Source organism: Clytia hemisphaerica, unplaced genomic scaffold (genome assembly GCF_902728285.1).
Source record: "Clytia hemisphaerica strain Z4C2 unplaced genomic scaffold, Clytia hemisphaerica genome assembly, whole genome shotgun sequence".
Taxonomy (NCBI): domain Eukaryota; kingdom Metazoa; phylum Cnidaria; class Hydrozoa; order Leptothecata; family Clytiidae; genus Clytia; species Clytia hemisphaerica.
Window position 1 is genome coordinate 779214 of NW_027103300.1, and position 23982 is coordinate 803195.

General features: G+C 33.3%; 2 protein-coding genes across 4 annotated transcripts; both read right to left on the reverse strand.

Moving 5' to 3' along the window:
• Positions 1-2774: 2774 nt before the first annotated feature.
• LOC136811592 (activin receptor type-2A-like) lies at positions 2775-6556 on the reverse strand. The gene is made up of 5 exons (XM_067068224.1): positions 6187-6556; positions 5154-5839; positions 4747-4885; positions 4337-4470; positions 2775-3790 (listed from the first exon to the last, which is right to left on the reverse strand). The coding sequence occupies exons 1-5, from the start codon at positions 6521-6523 to the stop codon at positions 3542-3544; spliced, it is 1545 nt and encodes a 514-aa protein (XP_066924325.1). The 5' UTR covers positions 6524-6556; the 3' UTR covers positions 2775-3541.
• A 10470-nt stretch (positions 6557-17026) lies between these two features.
• On the reverse strand, positions 17027-23780 carry LOC136811603 (uncharacterized). 3 transcript variants are annotated; one of them, XR_010847255.1, is made up of 12 exons: positions 21899-23780; positions 20694-20778; positions 19873-20298; positions 19507-19747; positions 19260-19372; positions 19020-19097; positions 18346-18551; positions 18115-18221; positions 17680-17840; positions 17516-17591; positions 17241-17392; positions 17027-17087 (listed from the first exon to the last, which is right to left on the reverse strand). XR_010847255.1 is itself a non-coding variant. In XM_067068238.1 (11 exons), exons 1-11 carry the CDS (start codon positions 22217-22219, stop codon positions 17129-17131), a joined length of 1818 nt encoding a protein of 605 aa, XP_066924339.1. In that variant the 5' UTR covers positions 22220-23780; the 3' UTR covers positions 17045-17128. The 3 variants fall into 3 exon arrangements, 1 of the variants encoding a protein (XP_066924339.1); XR_010847251.1 differs by having other exon boundaries at positions 17056-17132; XM_067068238.1 differs by lacking the exon at positions 17241-17392 and having other exon boundaries at positions 17045-17132.
• Positions 23781-23982: the final 202 nt, after the last annotated feature.

Below are 23982 nucleotides of genomic sequence, written 5' to 3' on the forward strand. Positions count from 1 at the left end.
TTTCCCGTGTCGGCGAATAACAACAGATCAAAGGGAATACTAATGTTGTTTGCCAGGGCGATATGCTACAGACGCGACTATTTATATTTCGTCAGAAATCGAAGCTTTTATCGATTTTCGGCTAAATAGCCTATATAAAATAGTCTAAATAGCCTATGATAGGCTAATCAGCCTATGATAGGCTAATTTAGCCGAGAGCTGTAAATTTGAATTGTTAGGAGGCTAGTGTGAGAAATCCGGAATAATCTCGGAAACGAACTTCCGCGCTACGGGCAAAGGTCGGAACTCCTAAGATCGCCGTGTATTGTCGAACAAGTGGGATTTCGAACAGCTGGGAAGTCTGACAACTGATCTTCCCACTTGTTCGACAATACATTTGGCCGACAATTTTCACGATTTGTCGACCAAATGTATTGTCGAACAAGTGTACTGTCGAACAAGTGCGGAATCCCCATCCATGCGGTTGCATTCAATACAGTCAATATTTTTTTCCATGACGCTAATGACATGACTAATTCGCTCACATGTTGTATTGATTATCAATTGTTTTGAATGCGACCATGTGGGGAATATTCAGCTTTGCACTCCCTTAAAGTCAATAGAATTTCAAAATATACAGCAGTCTTTGGGTTTGGGTGTGGTTGTGATTTAGGAAGTTTTTAAATTATATTTTGCTGCTCTGCCACCCAAATCTCCTGAGTGAATACAGTTGGACAAAAATTCTTATTTCTTCACATATATATCCTGGACTGTATCTATTTTTGTTCTTTTTCAGGCAGTACCTAGATGCTCAAACAATTTTGGAGTAAAATAAGGTTCACTATGATTTTTCCAAGGTGGTCGATACCAACAACGTACATGTGAAGTTGGATGAATGTAAACAACCTTTTTTGTGGTTTTTTAAACAGATTTATCTCACTGACAAACAGTGAAAACACTAATTTTCTAAGTGAGGTGAATCTATTTTAAAGAATACAAAAAAGTTTGTCTACATTCATTTAACTTTACATGCACGTTCAACTTTTTTGTGCATTACCGGTACTATACTAATTACTTTATCACAATAATGACTGGTTACTGAGGACTGTACAGATTACCTTAAGTGGATAAATTTTGGCGGGGATTAAATTTGGCGAATTTGGCGAATTGTGGCAAAATTCGCCAAATTAAATCCTCGCCAAAATTTCCAAATTCGGCAATTCGCCAAATTAAATCCTCGCCAAATTTAACAAAAAGAGAATTATGTGAAAAATCACAACTTGTTAGTATATTTTTGAGTAATTTTCACCCATTTCAGTGTGACAAAATTTCCAATTCGCCAAATTAAATCCCCGCCAAAAATCGTATTGGGGAGTCAGTTTTTCCAAAGAAAATGAGCACTGCGCTTACATCAATTCATCTTTCTTTTTCTTTTTTGACGTCAGAAATTAAAACAATTTTTAATCTTTTTTGCTTGTTTTTTTGCTATTTTTTTATCAAGCGTGAAAAATCAACTGAAGCTGAAGGAAACGGTTAACAAATACAATAATAACCAGTTTTTTGGGCTTTACTGAGAATGATTCCCTCGGTCAACGCAACAACCTTGCAAGCTCGGTCGTTACTTGACCTCGGGCAATATTACCTTAAGTGGATAAATTTTGGCGTGGATTTAATTTGGCGATTGGCCAAAATACAATCAAATAGCTTAAGGGAAGAAATTTTCGCGGAATTTAATTTCGCGAATTGGGGCGTAATTCGCGAAATTAAATTCCACGAAACACACCAAAATTGTTAAATCGCGAAATTAAATTCCTAGAAATTCGATTTTTTTTCTTCTTTTTTTATTTTGTTGTTTTTGACCAGGTGTTAACAAAAAAGATGGACACAAATGATTTTTAAGCATTATAACGTGTATTTTTCATCCAATATAAACAAATATAAACAACTCCGTGATGCTTAAAAGTTAATCTAAGTTGATAACTTCTTCTCAATCGCGAAATTAAATTCCGTGAAACTTTTGAAATCGGCTCATTCGCGATATTAAATTCCGCGAAATTTGCCATTTTGAAACTCTGATTCGCGAAATTAAATTCCGCGAAAATTTCTTCTCGCAAAAATTTCTGTCTCGAAATAATTTGCAGCTGGAGAAAAAAATGGCTGTCAAAAAGATATTCGTGAGTGGAATATTATCAAGTACTTTAGGCGTAGAAACTTTCTCGAGCAGAAACTTTCGCGATTTTCGCGAATTTTGGCCTTTTTCGCGAAAGTAAATGTCTTTAAAAATTCTAGGAAGGGCCATTCGCGAAAGTTTATGCTCGCGAAAAATTCTTAACAAAATAGAAAATCTGTAAAACTTCAAATTCTGAATAAAATGTAACTTTTATGGCTATTTTTAGACTGCTAAAAGACTAATAAGTCAAAGGACAAATGTTTAAAGCAAATCTAAAAAGTATTTGTCCCTCTAAGCCATTTTTCCATATTAAAATTCTCAATTTTACGTCTTAATTCGCGAAAGTTTATGCTCGCGAAAAATATTTTTCCGTTAAATTCGCGAAAGTAAATGTCATGAATTTCGCGATTTTTCGTCCTCGCGAAAGTTTCTGCTCGCGAAAGTTTGTACGCCTAAAGTAAAAAAATTGAGAAAAAAAAGGAAAATGAAAATGAAAAATGAAGATGAAAAAAATCAACTTTTTGTAGAAATGTGGTATAATTACCATTTTCACAGGAGTGACTCTTCAATCTTAGATCATCATCAATGTGAAAAATTTTTTCAAAAATATTCATTCAATCAAAAGATATCAAACAAAGTTTATTGCTGGTTGATCGACAAAAGGCTGTTTTTTTGTCGTTTTTTACCAGTTTTTACTATTTTATAGAGTCAACCAGCAATAAATAAAAAGAAAAAGATAAGCATACGATGATAAAAATAACAACAAAATAAAAACAGATGAGCCTCAAAAGCTGATTCTTATAAAAAGGGGGAAATTAATCATCATAAAGGCTCAAGGGTTAAAAACAAAATACAAAACTAAACTAAAAAGTGGCAAGTAGGTTGAAAAAACTACTGCAGTATAAAACACGATTTAAAAAACTATTCCAATTGACATATCCAGAGCAATAATTTCATATCCTTTCATCATCGTCAATTTTTTTTTCGAAAACAAACTTCAAAGTATTTTTAGAAATGTTCTCCTTATTTAGGCCACACTCTGTTAACAACAATAGTAAGAAAGACTACTTGTGCATTAAAAAACCACTGCTAGATTTCACCGATTTCACAGAAAAAAACGTAATTTAGAAAATCATAAAACGAAAACCCAAACAGAACAAACGAAATATTTCATCAAGCTTTTCATGGTCCTGTACTTGAACATTTGAAAATCGTCCTTCACTAAAAAGTAAGTGCCTCGTTTTTATTCTTCAAATTTCTCGAACCCTTAAAAATTTCATATTGAAAGATAATCAGCGTTAAAAGTTGAAAATGCAAAAAGGAATAAGTGTTTACTTATTGAAATCTATACAGCAAGAAGGATGACATTCAACTCTCCCAATCTAAGAAAGATCAACAATCAAAGGCTCCTTCCCGCAGCTCGAGGTTGATAGAGACGCCAGTAGAATTTTTACCAAGAGTTGAATCACCATCTCCATAAGGTGAGATATTGATTCTGGTCGCCTGTGTAGGGTTCACTTCTCCCCCTTCAGCTGCCAGTTGTAACTCCTTCAAACGTTGGAGGACACCTGGTGCACTAAGGCGTGCATCCCCTTCTTTGTCCCAGCCTTCTTCGATGGTGTTGCAGAGCTCAGTTACTTTCTGTAAGAAAAGGTGAGAGAATTTCTCAAAATAATTTTCTTATTATTTGTGCAAGTGCGCTAATACTAAGTTGTTCAAACTCTAAGTAGTACGTTTTGATTTAGTTGTTGTGGAAAAATATGTCATTCAATTGAAAAGAAAATTCGTCAAGTTAGCAGTGAATGGATCTTTCTGATAGACAAATTAGATACATAAATTAAAAAATCTGTGAAGCTGTTAATAGTTCATGATTGATTAATCCGAACAATACTAAGTTCATATCGCCACTCACCGACCCTTTAATGTGCAGAAGTTTCTTTTTAAATCTTTGAAACATTAGCATAAATGAATTATAGATTTTGAAAATTCAAATGACATAACAAATCATTCTTAAATGAATTTTTTTGTTTGTTTTTTTTTGTTCTCAAAAACTCCCCAACATATATCAGAAACCCGATGAGAACCTGGTGAAAAAAGTTGCTAAAAATTACCTAATTTTAAGCCCCGTCAGATAATGAGTGAACCTGGTCAAAAAACCCTGAGATACTAGAACTAAAATAAACTTACAGGATCTCTAGTCCAACCAGCTTTCAATTTCGGTCTCATTCCTTGCTCAGAAACACAAGCCCTCAATTCTTCTAGTGTAGGATTTGTTCCAACTTCTGCTTCGAAAGGTAATTGGTATACAGGTTCTGCTGGTACTAAAACAATAGAAATGAAAACAAAAGGTATAGAAGGATATACACAGGTTCAAGATAGGAGCCAATAAAAAAAATGCCCTCTAATTTTTGAAACAAAATTAACCTAGATTAACTTTTTTGCTGGAAAATACTGAAATGAAATTGCAATTTTTCGATTGTCTAGCTTATGGTTAAATTTTGAATTTCCATTTTTACTACACGTTACAGAGACAACCTAATGCTAATCTCAGTATAATTCAGACAACCGCACAGGAAACCAAAATTCAAACAAGCTACCTTGCCCTGTATCGCAACGAGAGAGAAGCTCCCACAAAATGAGACTAAGTGAATAACAGTCAATGCTTTTATATGATTCTGTTTGAAAAGCAACTGCGCCTTCTAGAACTTCAGGTGCCATATACCGTTTGGTACCAACCTTAAATGAAGAAGAAAATGAGTATCAAAAATGTAAAAATAGCAGCACGTCTTCGAATGAATTGTAATAACTCGACTGACGTCTTTGTAAGACCAGCTTCACACATTTAGTAATAGCTGACACTTTGCAAGAATTCTTAGCTATAACTTTAGAAGCGACTTTGCTTGAAGAAGTCTATTGATTGGGTTTGAAGAATACATGTGTGGAAATATGCAAACCATTTGATTCAATGGGTAAAAAATGAACACATAAAGAAATGGTATGATACCTGTCCCTTGATTTCTTCTTTATCAGTGTTTTCCGAGAATTGGCATGCTGATCCAAAATCACTTATACAACATGTTAAATTGTCTCTCACTAAAACATTACGACTTTTAATATCCCGATGAGCTATGATGGGTTTTCGTATAGTTTCTGTCATAATTTCCTCGTGAAGATAAGCAATCCCTTGAGTCATTGAAATGGCTAACTGCAACATTAAAGTCCAATCTAGAGTATTGCTTGACAAATAGTCAGCTAATGAACCGTTAGCATGATACTGCGTAACAATCCAATATTGAATCATATTGGAATCTGATAGTCTTTTCTCAGCACTGTAAAATTTCAAAATATTATCATGAACAAGATTATATTGATACATTGTCTTTTCTGTAATCCAATAAGATTTTTCGTGAGCTTGAATAATTTTAACGGCTACTTCATTATTGTTGTAAGTAGCCTTCCAAACACAACCAAACTGTCCCACATTTACAACTCGGTCCCATTGAACAGGTTTGGTGATAATAGGCGTTGGTGGTTGATAAAGTATCAGGGGATGACCAGACGGTATTCGTTGTTTATGGCGTTTCCAAAAATACAATAGTGCAATGACAACGAAAATGCTGCATATAACAGGAGGAATTGAATATTGTAATGTTTTGCTTTCTGGATGTTTTGGTAACTCGGTCATTAAGGCTGAAAATAATAAGAGATAAGACTTGGATCAATTAATTTTACTAAATGCTAAAAATATACCTTAAGCAAACTAATTTTCGAGGACTCAATTTCCGTGGTTTTGGATGAATACCATTAAAAATAGTTATGGAAAATACAGTTTTACTGTAAATCTGTGAAAATTTCTAAGCAAAGTAAAAGAATTTCAGCAAAATAAGTCTTGCAAAAGTAATACCAATTTCATACCTTCGCATTGTGAAACGACTAAAGCAAGGACACAAAAAATCTACAAATGACCAACAGAACGTTAAAAAACGCCCAAACCTTTAAAAAGTCATTCATGATTGTATAGATAATAAAATTCCTACTTGTTTCAGTAGATGTGCTGGGAGTGGGTGTCATCAATGTAGCATTCTGTATAAGATTTCTGTTGCATCTATTTCCAGTACAGCAACACATAAAAGAATCGATGCCATTATGTTTTCCCTTGTGTCGAAGGTGGCAGTCAATATGTGTTAAATGGTCTGGATTACAAAACCCCTTGCCTTCTTTCTCCCAGCAGCCAGCAAAGCCAGGCTGAAGTTCTCCAGTCATGTTTCGATAAAATATTGTGCATACTTGATTTTTTCCACATGTTTCAAAACAATTCAAATCTTCGAAACATTTTTGAGATTTTTTCTCATTAAGGCTTAAACATTGACTCATTTTACTTTTTCTATAGAAATAATTGTAATTAAAGATAATTTGATTCTCGTAGAATAAAGCTTAAACTTTCTGAGTGGTCTGTCTCTCTATAAATCTATTTCCAGAATTGACCAAGGGGCCATTCAAAAAGTACGTTCGTCACCGAGAGGGGGGGGAGGGGGTCAGCAAAAAAGCGAACGAAAACGAACGGGGGGAGGGGGGTCAAGTCGATCTGTGTATAGTCTGGGAGCAGAATCACAAAATAGCAATTTTGCTTAACCCAGAAGGTGAATGGGGTTGTTATACATCATTGCAACGGAAATTTTATGCTGATTATGGAAACCCGGGTCTTAAAAAGTCTATCCTGGACAAAATTGCAAACGAGGCTGGAGTTTGCACTCCGTCGTGGTGTTTTTTCGATTTTACCTGTTCTAGAAAATTGCTTACTGTCAGCAAAGTTAAAGGTTTTAGAATTTCATTTTTCATGCAAAATGCTGTCAATAGAATGGGTTAATAGAAAAAAATTCAAAAATGTCGAAAAAAATTTTTTTCGCACTCCATCTTGGAGGATTTTGGCGAAAAATCAATGTTTTTTCTTAAAATTCGTCAAAAACTAGTCTATAAACCACTGAAATTATGTCAAAATAAGTCCAAAATACTTTCCTGCTAAAAATACTATAAAAGAATAAGAAATTATAACAAAATAAGGAAAAATCGGCTCAAAACGCTATTTTGCACTCCATCGTTGGTGTTTTTAATGAAAAAACGTGATTTTTGGTGTTTTTGAAAAAAATATAACATTTTCTAGCTTTTTCTTTGATCTACGACTGGAAATCCTTTCTTTCTCTTAGAATCATTTTTATCCAACACAAAATGATAAAATATTCTGAAAAATGACCCTCCTTCGCTGGGGTTTTAAGTCAAATTCAGTATTTTGTAAGCCAAAATTCAGTATTTTTACTTACAATTCGTCAAAAACTAGTCTATAAACCACTGAAATTATGTCAAAATAAGTCCAAAAATACTTTCCTGCTAAAAATACTATAAAAGAATAAGAAAGTATAACAAAATAAAGAAAAATCGGCTTAAAACGCTATTTTGCACTCCCCCGTTAGCGTTTTTATTGAAAAAACGAGATTTTTGGTGCTTTTGAAAAATATATAACATTTTCTAGCTTTTCCTTTGATCTACGACTGGAAATCCTTTCTTTCTCTTAGAATCATTTTTATCCAACACAAAATGATAAAATATTCTGAAAAATGACCCTCCTTCGCTGGGGTTTTAAGTCAAATTCAGTATTTTGTAAGCCAAAATTCAGTATTTTTACTTACAATTCGTCAAAAACTAGTCTATAAACCACTGAAATTATGTCAAAATAAGTCCAAAAATACTTTCCTGCTAAAAATACTATAAAAGAATATGAAAGTATAACAAAATAAAGAAAAATCGGCTTAAAATGCTATTTTGCACTCCCCCGTTGGTGTTTTTATTGAAAAAACGAGATTTTTGGTGTTTTTGAAAAAAATATAACATTTTCTAGCTTTTCCTTTGATCTACGACTGGAAATCCTATCTTTCTCTTGGAATCATTTTTATCCAACACAAAATGCTAAAATATTCTGAAAAATGACTCTCCTTCGCTGGGGTTTTAAGTCAAAATTCAGTAATTTTAAGTCAAAATTCAGTAATTTTACTTAAAATTCATCAAAAACTAGTCTATAAACCACTGAAATTATGTCAAAAAATAAGTCCAAAAATACTTTCCTGCTAAAAATACTATAAAAGAATAAGAAAGTATAACAAAATAAAGAAAAATCGGCTTAAAACGCTATTTTGCACTCCCCCGTTAGCGTTTTTATTGAAAAACAGGATTTTTGGTGTTTTTGAAGAAAGTATAACATTATTATTTAGGTTTTCCTTTGATTTACGAAGCTGGAAATCCTGTGTTTTCTCCTACAATCATTTTTTCCAACAGATATGCAAAAAGAATCTGAATAAATCACCCTCCTTCGCTGGGTGTTAGGCCAAAGTTTAGTATCTTTGCTTAAATTTCATTAAAAACTAGTTATTATCCATTGAAGTCGTGCTTAAGTGAGCTTTTTAAATCACAGAGGTTCAAAATGTTCCAACTTGGACCGGCTGCCGGAAAATTTTGCCACTGAAACTGTCTTCTCCAACAATCATCGGGAATGGTCGTTCACTCCCTGCATCACTGACTGATGCTGATGAAGTCTACAATATCTTGATCAATGTGGGGAAGATCCTACGTAATCTAGGACAACAAAATCAATGTGTTACCAACGGTAACCGTCGACGAGCTCTTGTAAAAGCTTGTGGGGCATGCCCCAGCTTCAAAATATGCATGGGTGGGTTTTTATAGAGTGATGAAGAAGCACTTTTATGATATGAGTTTTCTGCGATCCCACTGTTGTTATTCTACTCTTTTGCGCTTAATTGTAGATGGCGATGATGATTTTGCTAAAAAGCCCTAGGAAAATGAAGGTTTTAGCGATTTTTCAGGAAAATTTCAAAAAATTTGGGGTTGTTATAAAATGATATTGAGAGTAAAAATTTTGAAAAAATGCAAAACGACCCCCCCACTACAAAAGTACAAAAGAGTACCCAAATGGAACAATGCGAATGCGAATTTCAGGGTTTTCGGTGACACGGTATCGGCCTTTTTCGGTTCGGTATTTCGGTATTTTGTAAAATATGTACGGTATTTATATTCAAAATGCTGCTAGTGATGGTAATATACCCATAAAACTTCAGCCTTTCGGTATTTTACCTATGGAATCTAGGTATTATTTCGGTAACACTTTCTGAACTATATTCTTCATGAAGAGTTTTCCAAAAATAGCCTGCGGCGCTAAACTATCTTCAAATTTAGAAATTTACTAGTACACCCCTGTCTCAAATACGTTTGGCACTTGCCCGCGCGTCCCCGTTGTATACTTATCCAACCGTCATAGTCCTTAAACAAGTGAAAGCTTTAACGAAGGTGATGGTATGCGTAATGCCTCATTTCCCCCAATGAACTTAACTGAGAACTTAGGCAAAGATAAGATATCCATAAAAAGTAGCGTTTGAGGTACTTAGTTTTCATAAAAAAATCAGTCCAAAACATGGTGTAAAAATCGAAATTTTCTCCTGTCCCCGAAAACTACGGTTGCGACTCCTCCGTCACGAAAACCTCAGTTCCTCGATACTAATTGTACGTCGAAATTAAGTCATTCTTTTACTATATGCTGTGATCGGAAAATGTAAACTAAAACTACTATTACTACGTTTGAGTTACGACATTAAGTCATTCAGATCCCGCATTCATTCGTTTTGAAAGTCTCAGCAGTTATTAATGCTCAAAACTTATTTCAACAATATTTTTTGCAGCTTAAACGCCTTATTTCCTCCATTAAGCGCCACCATACCACCCTCTTGTAAGCGCCGTAACTAAGCTTTAAGTTTCGAAATAAGCGCCGCACCTCCCAATGCGGCTAGGCAGTGAAGAATCTTCAATAGCAATTTCGTCCTAAAAACCCAGGCGAAGGAGAGCGATTTTTCATGGAGGAGTGCAAAATAGCGTTTTGGGCCCACGTTTTTTTTCTATACTTCTTTCTTTTAAAAACATTTAGCAGGGAAATATTTTTGGACTAACTTTGACACAATTTCAGTGGTTTATAGACAAGTTTTTGACGAATTTTAAGTAAAAATACTGAATTTTAAGTAAAAATACTGAATTTTGACTTAAAATTACTGAATTTTGACTTAAAACCCCAGCAAAGGAGGGTCATTTTTCAGAAAATTTTAGCATTTTGTGTTGGATAAAAAAGATTCTAAGAGAAAGAAAGGATTTCCAGTCGTAGATCAATGAAAAGCTAGAAAATGTTATATATTTTTCAAAAGCACCAAAAATCTCGTTTTTTCAATAAAAACGCTAACGGGGGAGTGCAAAATAGCGTTTTAAGCCGATTTTTCTTTATTTTGTTATACTTTCTTATTCTTTTATAGTATTTTTAGCAGGAAAGTATTTTTGGACTTATTTTGACATAATTTCAGTGGTTTACAGACTAGTTTTTGATGAATTTTAAGTAAAGATACTGAATTTTGACTTAAAATTACTGAATTTTGACTTAAAACCCCAGCGAAGGAGGGTCATTTTTCAGAATATTTTAGCATTTTGTGTTGGATAAAAATGATTCCAAGAGAAAGATAGGATTTCCAGTCGTAGATCAAAGGAAAAGCTAGAAAATGTTATATTTTTTTCAAAAGCACCAAAAATCTCGTTTTTTCAATAAAAACACCAACGGGGGAGTGCAAAATAGCGTTTAAAGCCGATTTTTCTTTATTTTGTTATACTTTCTTATTCTTTTATAGTATTTTTAGCAGGAAAGTATTTTTGGACTTATTTTGACATAATTTCAGTGGTTTACAGACTAGTTTTTGATGAATTTTAAGTAAAGATACTGAATTTTGACTTAAAATTACTGAATTTTGACTTAAAACCCCAGCGAAGGAGGGTCATTTTTCAGAATATTTTAGCATTTTGTGTTGGATAAAAATGATTCCAAGAGAAAGATAGGATTTCCAGTCGTAGATCAAAGGAAAAGCTAGAAAATGTTATATTTTTTTCAAAAGCACCAAAAATCTCGTTTTTTCAATAAAAACACCAACGGGGGAGTGCAAAATAGCGTTTAAAGCCGATTTTTCTTTATTTTGTTATACTTTCTTATTCTTTTATAGTATTTTTAGCAGGAAAGTATTTTTGGACTTATTTTGACATAATTTCAGTGGTTTATAGACTAGTTTTCAATGAATTTTAAGTAAAAATACTGAATTTTGACTTAAAATTACTGAATTTTGACTTAAAACCCCAGCGAAGGAGGGTCATTTTTCAGAATATTTTATCATTTTGTGTTGGTTAAAAATGATTCCAAGAGAAAAATAGGATTTCCAGTCGTAGATCAAAGGAAAATGTTATATTTTTTTCAAAAACACCAAATATCACGTTTTTTCATTAAAAACACCAACGGTGGAGTGCAAAATAGCGTTTTGAGCCGATTTTTCTTTATTTTGTTATATTTTCTTATTCTTTTATAGTATATTTAGCAGGAAAGTATTTTTGGACTTATTTTGACATAATTTCAGTGGTTTATAGACTAGTTTTTGACGAATTTTAAGAAAAACATCGATTTTTCGCCAAAATCCTCCGAGATGGAGTGTAAAAAAAAAAATTTTCGACATTTTTGAATTTTTTTCTATTAACCCATTCTATAGACAGCATTTTGCACAAAAAATGAAATTCTAAAACCCTTTACTTTGCTGAGAGTAAGCATTTTTCTAGAACAGGTAAAATCGAAAAAACACCACGACGGAGTGCAAACTCCAGCCTCGTTTGCAATTTTGTCCAGGATAGACTTTTTAAGACCCGGGTTTCCATAATCAGCATAAAATTTCCGTTCCAACGATGTATAACAATCCCATTCACCTTCTGGGTTAAGCAAAGTCGTCTATAACTCGACATATTGAATTCTGCTCCCAGACTAGTACGTTCGCTTTTGCGGGGGGGGGGGGGGTGTGCTTGTCAGCGTGACTTTTAACTTAGTCAATGAAAAATATTTTTCTATCTATCTCCTAATTACATTTTTTCTTTGAATCGATAACGGAAGGTAATTGTTAATCCCCTAAACAATTGTGTATGTTATAATTGTTTAGCAATTATTAGATAATAAAAAAATTTGATATAAAAACGAACGTACAAAGGGGGGGGGGTACTTCAAAACGAACGCTGACGAACAAGGGGGGAGGGGGGTCAGAAAATAGGGAAATTTGGACGAACGTACTTTTTGAATGGCCCCCTACCCCTTATATGTTGGCTTATAAGTCCTCACTCTTTTGAGCTTAAAAACATTCTTCTTTCAAAGTTTAGGCCCCGAAAGAATTTAGGTACCCCTTGAATGTTACAGTTTATAAGAGTCTTCCTGTTACCACAAAATCTCTACGAAAAGCAATCAAACATTTAACCAAGGGGTTTAGGGAAAGTGCGTTTTAGCTTCTAGCTTATTTTGATATCATAACCTAATGGGGACTTAAGGTGAGCAACCTATAGGTACTGCAAGTGAGTCTAATATTGACATCTTGTATCTAATTCTGCCACCTGTCTTTAGAGAAAGCAAGCAATAATAAGGTCAGAATCGTTGATCACTAATAAACAGTCGAAAGGAGTTTTTGCGGCTAGTTCGAAACATGGGTCACGGGGCATACAATTTACAGACCGGAAAAAATATAACGATATCATGACGTATAATTCATAACACGTGTACTACATAACACATATAATAGTACTAATACTACTAGTATAGTATGTCTGAAACAATTATATACGAATAGTATTATCATGAAAATTTTTAAATAATATGTCACCCACAAATTTTGACAAAATGATATTGAATGACAAAAATATTGCCAAAATCATGAAATATAAGGCCTCTGAACCAATAGACGATATCGGCTTTCGATAAATGCAATGCATTCTGGTTTCTAGGGACTCTCAAAGGAATTATAATAGATCAATTATAATAGATTATAATTCCTTTGAGAGTCCCTAGAAACCAGAATGCATTGCATTTATCGAAAGCCGATATCGTCTATTTACAGCAAAATGTTTTTTCATACTCAATAGGATGCTAATCATGTGACTGGATATAGATTGACATGTTTTAAAACGATTAAATGCTGCAAGATAGTGGTTTTAGAGATATGAGTATAATTACGTCATTTTTATTAAAAATTCATAATGGTAGGTGGAAAATATTGACACATTTATCAAATACGATCATTTCTACGTTATTATCCATTAAAATTATATTCATACTCAAGGTGATGGAGGGGATATAATGAGATACAATTTAACAATAGCCGTACTATCATTTTCTTGAGAAAGCTCGCTTTTCAGGCGATGGGAATTGTAATATGTATATTACTTACGTATAACATATAACATGCATATAACACTAAAAGTGTATTATTGATAATATAAGCTTATTATATGTATGTAATATGTTGCGGTGTTTTCTGGTCTGCATTATACACGATGCAAACTTCGAAAGCATGTGGAAAGCACGTGGTTAGGTTTTAGCGTTTTAAATAGTCATACGTGGATAAAATACCTCAAAATTGATTTTTTCGATAATTTTTAGTGTTTTTAAAACATTTTCTGTTTGAATTACTTTGATCTGAGCCCCCTACGTATATACAATCCATTCAGTTGCCATTCAAATACCATCTAAATACCATCTAGTTTTCTACATCATCTACAACTCATCTAAAAACCATCTAACAGATGAAAAAGTATTGACAGGAAATGCTTTTCATCTAAAGACCATAAAAACACCATCCATTGGATGAGATTTTCTCGGATTAAAATTGATATCATCAAAATCTCATCTAAAAAGCATCCATTAGATGAAAAAGACTCAAAGCATTTTTTGAACATTTTTTACGCCTGGAAATGTCATCTAATAGATGAAAAAGACTTAGAAATTTTTCAAAGCATTTTTTGAACATTTTTTACGCCTGGAAATGTCATCTAATAGATGAAAAAGACTTAGAAATTTTTCAAAGCATTTTTTGAACATTTTTTTACGCCTGAAAATTGTCATCCAATAGATGAAAAAGACTTAGAAATTTTTCGAAGCATTTTTTGAACATTTTTTACGCCTGGAAATGTCATCTAATAGATGAAAAAGACTTAGAAATTTTTCAAAGCATTTTTTGAACATTTTTTACACCTGGAAATGTCATCTAATAGATGAAAAAGACTTAGAAATTTTTCAAAGCATTTTTTGAACATTTTTTACCCATGAAAATTGTCATCCAATAGATGAAAAAGACTTAGAAATTTTTCGAAGCATTTCTTGGACATTTTTTACCCATGAAATTGTCATCCAATAGATGAAAAAAACTCGATTTATTATTGGCACTTCATAGTCTTGTGATGTTAGACTTTAAAAAGGGGCGGCTGTCCAAAGCTTTTCCTCTGGTTGTTAGATTATTTACGGAGAAACACTAACCATGAATGTGAGTAGTGAACAGCACCGCTCATTAATTTTCATAATAAGGTTGATTCTCTTGCATGCATAAACCCTCAATCAAACAATGAATTTAAAAGTCAATAATTAATAAAAAAATATACATGTTTCTCACAATACACATTGTTGTTCAAGGAAATCAAACTGGGAGAACACTTTCTTATCTAGGTAATTAGGATTATCTTCCCTAATAAAGAGCAGTTAAACTGACAAGAATCATCAAAAAGAAAAATCATCACAATACAAACCATGCAAGACGGCAAGAGTGAATTTTGAAATCTTCTCCACCAATTCTAATGACGTATATTTTCAATTTACAATTCTTTGCATACCAAAATTTCCATATCCAACAGTTACATATGGATCCAAAGTGCCAATTATTATTTTTTTAGAATCAACTTATTTTTTTTTCATTTTTGACTCTGAAATGATATTAAAGTCTTACTTAGCTTGAAGAAATTATATCAACCCCCATTAAAACAATATAATTTAAGTGTTGTTCTGATATTGTTTAAGCAGAAATAAAAATCCAGACTTTTTTAATATTGCGAACCAGATTACTACGGATTGAATTATTGACCTTAATTTAATTTTACATTCCCTTCTTTGATAAAAATTAGGATAGCAGAAATTGTTAAACTATTCAAATTCCTGAAGGCCTTAAGAAGTTGAGCAGAAAAAAATAACAAAGGGGTAATTATAATCTTGAAAACCTGAGCGCGACAACAAGAGCTTCACATAATATAAACTAATTATTTTATCCTTTACAATACTATTAATATAAAAAATCCTCATGATTAGGTTACCCAAAAATCATATTAGGCTGGTAGCTAGTCACTCTCATATCTATTGACAAAATCTGAAAAGTAAATATGTTTATCCAAAAAAATGGAAATCTGTTTTTTCTTAATGCAGTTAACATCTACAACGATACATTCATCTGTTCTGAAATTGAAAGAAGTAATCAATTGTCATATCAAACAGTCCAGCTGTTCAATTAGTTTTTATTCACATTCAAAAATAAATCTGTTTTAAAGATTGCAAGATTGAAAGACCAAAACCAAGACCATTATAAAATACGGAATAAAATTAGTTGAAAGAAAAAACCAAAAGATTTCACTGAAAAGCTTACCTAAATAGGCATTTTATGTGCTGAACTTTGAATTTGTATTCTTCTACTTGCCCACATAACTTTTAGAAGAGTACTTTAAAACGTTGAGGACAGCAAGGTTACGTTCCCCTCTATTTACCTGAAAAAGAGAGAATAAAATGCAAAGCAATTTTATTAGAACTCAAGTTGAATTTTCTACTAAAAAATCATAGAAGGTAAAGAAAATACAAAGTTTATAAAACTGGGAGTATATAAAAACGAAATAAGAAATTTTAGTGACAGATTACATATTAACAATAGATAGTGGTTAATGGATAATGTTCATAATTGCTTACTTGTATGAAAAACTTAATAATAGCAGGAATCAAAAGACCATTGAATTCAACCATTACTGCAAAATTGGCCCTCCTTGTGGATCGTGTATAACTTTCAGACTTGAATGTATTGAAGCGATTTTGATATTTATCATACTTTGTAAGCATGTCCCTGAATCAAATGCAAAAGTATTGAGTGAAACATTAGAACATTGTATGTCCAAATCTTGCAAGAAATATTTTCTGGACTGACTTGAATTTGAACACTTAAAAAGCCGAGCATCGTTATACCTAAAAACCTTATTCCTACAATAAAACATGTACATACCCTTGTCTTATTAAACTCGTATTATCAATGTACTTTAGGTCTAATGCATCAAGAGTTTTGAATGGTCCATAGGATGTCTTAGCAGCTTTTGCTTCAGTTCTAAAATTGAATCAAGTTTAAACTAAAGACATTCATAAAATATTTTGGATGTTTGGAGTTGAAATATTTGATAAACTGTTTCTACAAAAAAATTGATAAGATTTTTAGATGTTCTACATCTAGTTATTATGAGAATCTGAAAATCCCTCATTTTAAAATTATGATTTTGCAAACAACATTATCGACTTTGTGGAAATTTAATCTAGTGTGGTTATTTTGTGAAAATCAAAGTTTTATGAGTATGATAACCATGTAAGCATGAGGTATATCCAAGATAATTGGTGAAATCAAAAAATAGACCATTGCCATTAGGATCACTTTAATTACCTGGTTAATGAAAGTGTGTGATAATATTGATATTCTGGAGACCCTTCGACTAGCGATGATGCAATCTCAGGGATTCGCAGACGTACATTGGTTGATGAGATAATCTGAAAATATCATAAACAAACAAATTTACAATAAACTAAGCTCATTATCTTACTCTTACTTACTTATGTTACTTTTAAAGAATTACCAAGAAAATTTAATAACCTGTTTATCTATGTTTTGCGTTCCGTGAAACAGGAATTTAAACTCTCCATTCCAATTTTCGTACGTGAAACCTGACATTGAGGCCCATAGAGGTCCGTTCCATCTGACCTGCTCTGGGTAATGTAATATATGTACATTGGATTTACAAGCAGCTTTATCTATGGAAAAAAAGCCACGAGCTTAGGTTAAGAATGATTGTAATTATCGTTGTTACATTTAAGAGGGAGATAAGATGAAAATAAACAGTTTGTGAAAAGTCACTTTACCCAAGAACTATTATAATCTGCTGACTTCCCGTACACTTTATCCATTCTTTCAACAAATTTGAATAGCATCCTTTCTGACTCATCTAATTTTTGTTGGTGGCAACTCCTCCTCTTGTAAAATGAACATTGCGTTTGATAGGAGAAGAAAATGGCTTGAATGAAATAGAGCAAAATTCTGAAAATCTGAAAACCGGGTCTATTTCTAAGTTTCAATTATTTTAAGATTAAACAAAAACCCTCAGAATTGAAAAAAAAAAGAATGAGTAACAAAATACCTATAGTACGGTTCTGGCAAAACATCTTGTAGGATAATAGGTGCATAGAAGAATAACCAGTTGCGATACTCGTTAGCTAAAATTGTAATGTTTTCTTAATAATATTTCTAAAAAATTATACATATTAAAATAGAACAAGAAGTACCGAAATTAAGTGCCCATACCTTTGTAATAGCCACGGTGATTGATAATACTTCTAGGAAGTCTTGTAATTTCATCGGGTGGTTTTATTGCAACGAGTCGATTTTCAACAATGTTGCTCATCCCTCCAAGATACCATGGATTTTTTGAGTTTGATGAATCAAACCACAGGTTTGCTAAAGTTCTAGAATAAGAAAAAAAGGGTAACATCAAACATATTGTTGTTGTGAATTTCAAAAATAGGGGAAAATTAATTTTGAAAGAATTTTGGAATTTCAGTCTGATAAGTTTCGCAAATTTTCTTTTAAAAATATATCTCACATCTGGTGTAGCTTAGCGAGCAAACCTTTTAGTCTACCCTTTACAGCATATAAGTCAGCAATCGTGTTCACTCATCATTAGGCAATGCTGGATAAAAGTCTTCCTTAAGTTAGGTCATAATAATATATTCAACTTACTTTGAGACACCCAAAAACACACCATGCATGTAATCGAATGGAAAGTTCCAGATGATGTTCAAATAAGGTAACTCTGCCAAAATAGAACATCCTTTTATCCCGAAAATCTTAAAAAAGAGAAGAATTTAAAAGGTTTTGTAACAGATGAAATATTTACGAAATTTAGTGTTTGTAAAAATTATTTTTAGAAAAACAAATGAACTTCTTAGGATTAATAGGTTGAAGAATTACTGTTTTATTTCGTTCCAGAGCAAGTATAGCTTGAACTATTGTTCTGTCTTCTTGTCTTAATTTTGGTATGCAATCTTTATTCAAGGGAAACACAGTTTTTGACCCTTTCTTCTTGCCATTTGATGTTGCTTGTTCACCCTTTATCTCACAAAAACTACAACCAAAATAACCATTGAACTGCACCATTTCTTGCGCAAGACATTTAGCTAAAAGGAACAACAACAAAAATTTTAACACCATAAAAGCCTGTAAAACTAAGCTATACAATATTTAAACATGAAATTATTACATGAATCTTGTTAGTTTGACAAATTCTCCCTTTTTATAGAGCATGACTTAAGCATGCTGAGACTATGCTTAGCATACAGTATCTCTAAGCTGAAATGGAATGAAATTGAGTAGCTTTTCTGTATACATAACTTTTACTCTTTTTAGAACTTTATATAATAAAGCTGTTTGTGACTGTGAGCCCCCTTAAACTAAAGTTTGAAGTAAAGCATTTAAATAAGCATTAGCTTAGCCTAAAAATGAAACTTTGCTTCATATTGAGCCTCGATCAGATTTTCCTGTATGATTATAAAAGTTTAAACATGTTCTAAGTCTTAAAATATTAATAACTCATAGTTTACTATTTTCTAAAACAACATATCAATCATATTAATAATATCACATACCAGGAAGATCAAAAAGCCCTCCAGAAATGACCATTCTCACATTCACTTTAGTACCATCAGCAAACCTTATGATGATACCTAAAAGTTTAAGTATTCTTGAAATAAGAGCCATAAGTCAAATATGTTTTAATCCAATGTGAGAGAATCACAAAATGACTGAAAATGGATTTATCAAGAGCTGAGAAGTTCTCCTTTTTGATTGACAATAGTTGAATGAGGCGAAATATAGATATAGCATACCTGAATGAAATAACGTCTTCATTGCATCTACCAAAGGTCTTAAAAAGGTTCTCATATACGGTTTCTGCTTTCCAAACCAGAGGCATGGGAGGAGTTTGAATTCCTTACAATTTCTAAAGAGATGTACAGTATTTATATTACAAAGATCTTATTGTAAAATGTAAACATAATAAATAATAAAACATGGTAAATAATTCTGTTACATATTTCTTTGAAATCAAAGTCAATTAAAAAGATTTAAAAATACCTCATATAGGGCGGTAGCTCATTTATACGGAGATACACTGGCCAAACAGAATATGTGCTGCTTTTAAAAAGACTGACACCATCACTGTTAAGTTGACAGGTTAAGTTTATTCCATCATTTTCGAAATATCCCTCATTGACAAGTTTCTTGTAGAACTTTCCATCGTAAATGTCTCTGATTGCATCATCTTTATTATGGACTCTTGCCGGAGGTTGAAACAAGTTGTCTTTAAAACTTGACTCTGAGAAAAAGAGAATTGAATAGGAACCAATGAACGGCTACTGTATGTAAGAATAAAAGATATCCAATTAACTATTAACTATAATTGAAACTTTTAGATAATGTTAAAACATTAAAAAAAGGTACTTTGAAATTGTTTTCTCAATTGTTCTTCGATGTCGTTGAATATAAAAAAATCCTTTCCAACAAATTGGCAATTTGAACATTGTGTATCAGCTTCATTCAAAATTCCATAACAATTCTTGCAATAAAACTTTTTTGCAACTCCAACTTCACTTAGACCAATACTTGAGTACATGTTCGCAAGATTTGAAGGAAACTTATTTGGTCTTATCAAATGTAGGCTGGTTAAATGAAGTAAATCTTTTAAGGCAGCTTTTGTGAGGTTGTGCCTCTTAGCGAATGTCAGATGTAAAAGGAGCGAGTTTTGTAAAGATATATTTAGCCCTGGTGCCAAGGGTTCAGGCTCAGTTATAGTTCTCAAGTCAATAAATGGATCAAAGTTTTCATTTCCTTCATCATCACTTTCATCCTCTTCATCCATTATGTTTCCTTAAATAATCAATTTTAAATACAAATTTAACTAGGTAACAGTTTTGTTGTAAAAGACAAATCAATAAGAGTGGGTAGGCCGGTTGGCAGATGTGACGAGCGGCTTTGAACCCAGAGAAAAATAAAAATACAAACTTTAAAGAAAAATCCCTTTACTCCTTTGTTTCAGATCATCTGTGAAAAATATTGCATAATTTTACACCATAAAACCTTATTATTAAGTTTCCTGTTTCCGCACTTAGATTCTTGTCCCCGTTCCGGAATCTTTCACTATTTTCCCGGGCTCACCAGCCAAAAAATAAAAGACACCAAGCTATCAAATCAGTATGAAATTAGTTAAAAGGCTATTTTTTCGCTTAACCGGATTTAGCCGTTTCCAATTATGTTATACTTACCGGGTTTGAGTTCATTCAAGTCTTCAAGAGTTACTTCCATTATATCTTTATAGCTTGATGTTAAATCACTAGTTTGTGTTGAGATCTGAAATGAAGTCAATAAAATCTTTTAAATGTAAATTTAATCTGATATGATATTCATTTAAAACAGTGTTCCTTAACTGACATCACCTGCCTGGTGCTTTGGCCTCGGCGCTGACAGCAGACATAATTTTATAACATGTAATGGCATGTAATAAACCTTTTCAATAATGCATTGTACTGCAAGAATTCCATATTTGTTCCAGTAGTCTACTAACCGCCCACCAACTGAAATTATGAACATAACTGATAATGTGCTCACATCATCATGTACTCATCATGTGGCCACCAATGGCAATTAAGGGGCGACATCCATATTCAACCCTACCACGCGTAACGGGAAAAGACCGATAGTTTTCAAACATACCTACACACCATCTTAACAGTCTTTGCAAAAAAGACCAAAATCCAACACTTTACCCACCACTGTAAACATGTTTCATTCTTTTTTCTCAACTCTCATAAATTTATTCACAACTTGGCCATCCACTACGCTGAAAACTGAGTGCGATTGGAAATGCGAGTGCGAGTGAAAATCGGGAAAGAAAAACCAAATAGAGACAAGTCTCGATTACTCAAATAGAAGGCTGACGGCGGACGGCATTTTGATTGGCGCTTTCAAAGATAGATTACGTCACTTTGGTAAAAGAAATTTCCTACGCGCGCGGGAAAAAGAAAACAATTTCAGATCAGCTTAGTGGAAAAATAAAGTTACCACGGGAGCACAAAAGCCTATACTTCGAAAACACCGCGACTGTAATCTAAGAAATTGATTGACGGTAGTTTGAATTTGAATGAAAAGCGCGCCGCATTCGTGGAAGTAGAAACAAAGGCAACTACTAGAAATATTCAGCTTTTGTAAGAATTTATTATTGGCTTTTCTTGGATATTGAGTAGAACATTTTATTTTGGTCATGATTGCCACAGTTAACTCTCACAAGTGGGATATACCTACCCACTAACGGTCTTTTCCCGTTACGCGTGGCAGGGTTGAATATGGACGTCGCCCCAAAGGAAGGCCACTTAAAAATGGTGATATTGAAAGAAATTTCACTGTGAGAAATTAACAATAGCAATGATTTTATCAAAGATATTTACCAATAATTTGGTATTTATTTTTATACCTTGTCGGTTAAGATTCCTGGAAGTTCTGTGTTATTGACTTGATTATATTCACCATCCAATTCTGATTCTTCATCATAAGCTGAGTCTGACACTGTGTTATCTACTTCATGCCTTATGGTTTGTGAAATTGAGATGTGGTGGTTAGATGTGGTGGCTGGTGATCCTCCTGGTTTTGGTGGTGGCAGGTGAGAACGACTTTCATTATTAATAAGACTTTCATGCTCAGTAGTACACGTAGCAGTACAACTTTCAACACAAGTAGGAGCATCAAAAACAGCAGCCAAATCCGACCTACTGGCTTTTGTTTCAATGAAATTCATTAAATTGCTTCATTTTTATGTAGTCTCAATCTCAGGCTGTGTGCATGTTTATTGTTGTTTTTCACCTATGGCTAAATCTTCATGATGCACCGACAAGCACGGAGACTTAGAAAAATTTTTGAAACTTTTCAATACTTTACCCTGGTTCGAACCTACATGTTTCCGATTACGAAACAACACGTAGTCTATACCACTGGGCCACGATGGCTGCTGATTTTCCGAAATTCAAGGTTATTTATGGAGTGACACATATAGTATATACGGGTGAACAGACCTCACGAGTTAGGCTAACTGTTATGATCGCCATTCCTCCAGGAAGACGCAGCAGGCTGGCTTCGCCAGCCTGCTGCCTATCCCTAACAAAACGCTGCGCTCGCCTGTGCGCTACGCGCACAATATTTTGCCCGCGCGCACCCGCGCGGTGTACTTGCAAGGCCGGTGCATCTTATCTGGTACCAGATGTGGAAATATGCTACGACACGCTCTGCTCTGAAGATCGGGCATATTTTAACATCTGGAAGGTTTGCATTACGGAATTTGACTTGACCGCGTTTGAACATTTTGTGAGGAGCTTGGAAACGATCAACATAGCAAGTTAGCATCTAATTCCAATTCGGATGCGGGTGCTAGGCAGAAAATAATAACAAATATGATTCGCATCAGATTTGTTATATTTTCTAGGCTAGCACCATATTCAAATCAATATTAGCACCATATTCGATATGGTTCGGAATCATATTCATGTACCAAACATAAACAATCATCCCTAATTTAGCTTCATTTACATGAAAATACAACTTAAAACATGAATTTACTGCTTTTTCCTACTTACCTAGACATACTCGATAAATATTACACTAACCTTCATAGTTTTCAGGACCTCAAAAGTGAATTTTCAATGTGCTCTGTAAAATTGGCTGACTGTTGGTACACAAATAGCCAGGTTAATCGTTAGTAAGATACAAACTACCTATACAGAAGTCTGCAGATCTTTCTGAAGACAAAATTATCTGTTTTGTACACATGTTTGTACTGCTGCTAATGACTTTTGACTGACTTTGACTGTTGTCGGTGTCAGGCGGTTGTGTTCAGTTGTCTGGCGGTCAACAGTCGTTTTGATAGGACCGCACAAGATTATAACAACATGAAACTTACTGAAAAAGCATAAGGAACATACCTGTTACTGTTTCTTTATGATCTTTGAGTTTGGATTTGAGAAAAATCAGTAAAAATCAGTCACCAAAACAAACAAAAAATAATCAACATTTGTGTGTAAAAAACAATCTTTAAAAGGTTGGTGCATTTACAGAAATTACACTGAATACTAAAAGTAATACTAAGAAAGCATAAAGACATATTTATATTGTAAAAAAGTCCACCAAAACAAACCAAAAAACAACCAAAATTTAACAAAAGCTCTTCACTACTTGCCCTTCTTGAATCCGAAATTTGCTTTGTCATTGAAGCGCCAAAACTATATAAAAATAGTTTTTGACGGTCGGCGCAGCAGACATTTTCATGCTAAATTTCTGTTCAGTCGGGACGAACATAATTCTTGAGCAAGCGAAGATATAGCCATTGAACCCGACTGTTGTCGGCACATCAAAGGGCCACTAATAAATCTCTCCGATGGTATATTGGCCCGCTCCTTTAGAGCTTTTTTTTATTTCCCAGAGCCTCAGTTGACTGGGTCTAAAACGTAACATACATTATATGTATAAGTACAGGTTCAAATATTAAAACATAGAAAAAACAAAAGGTTA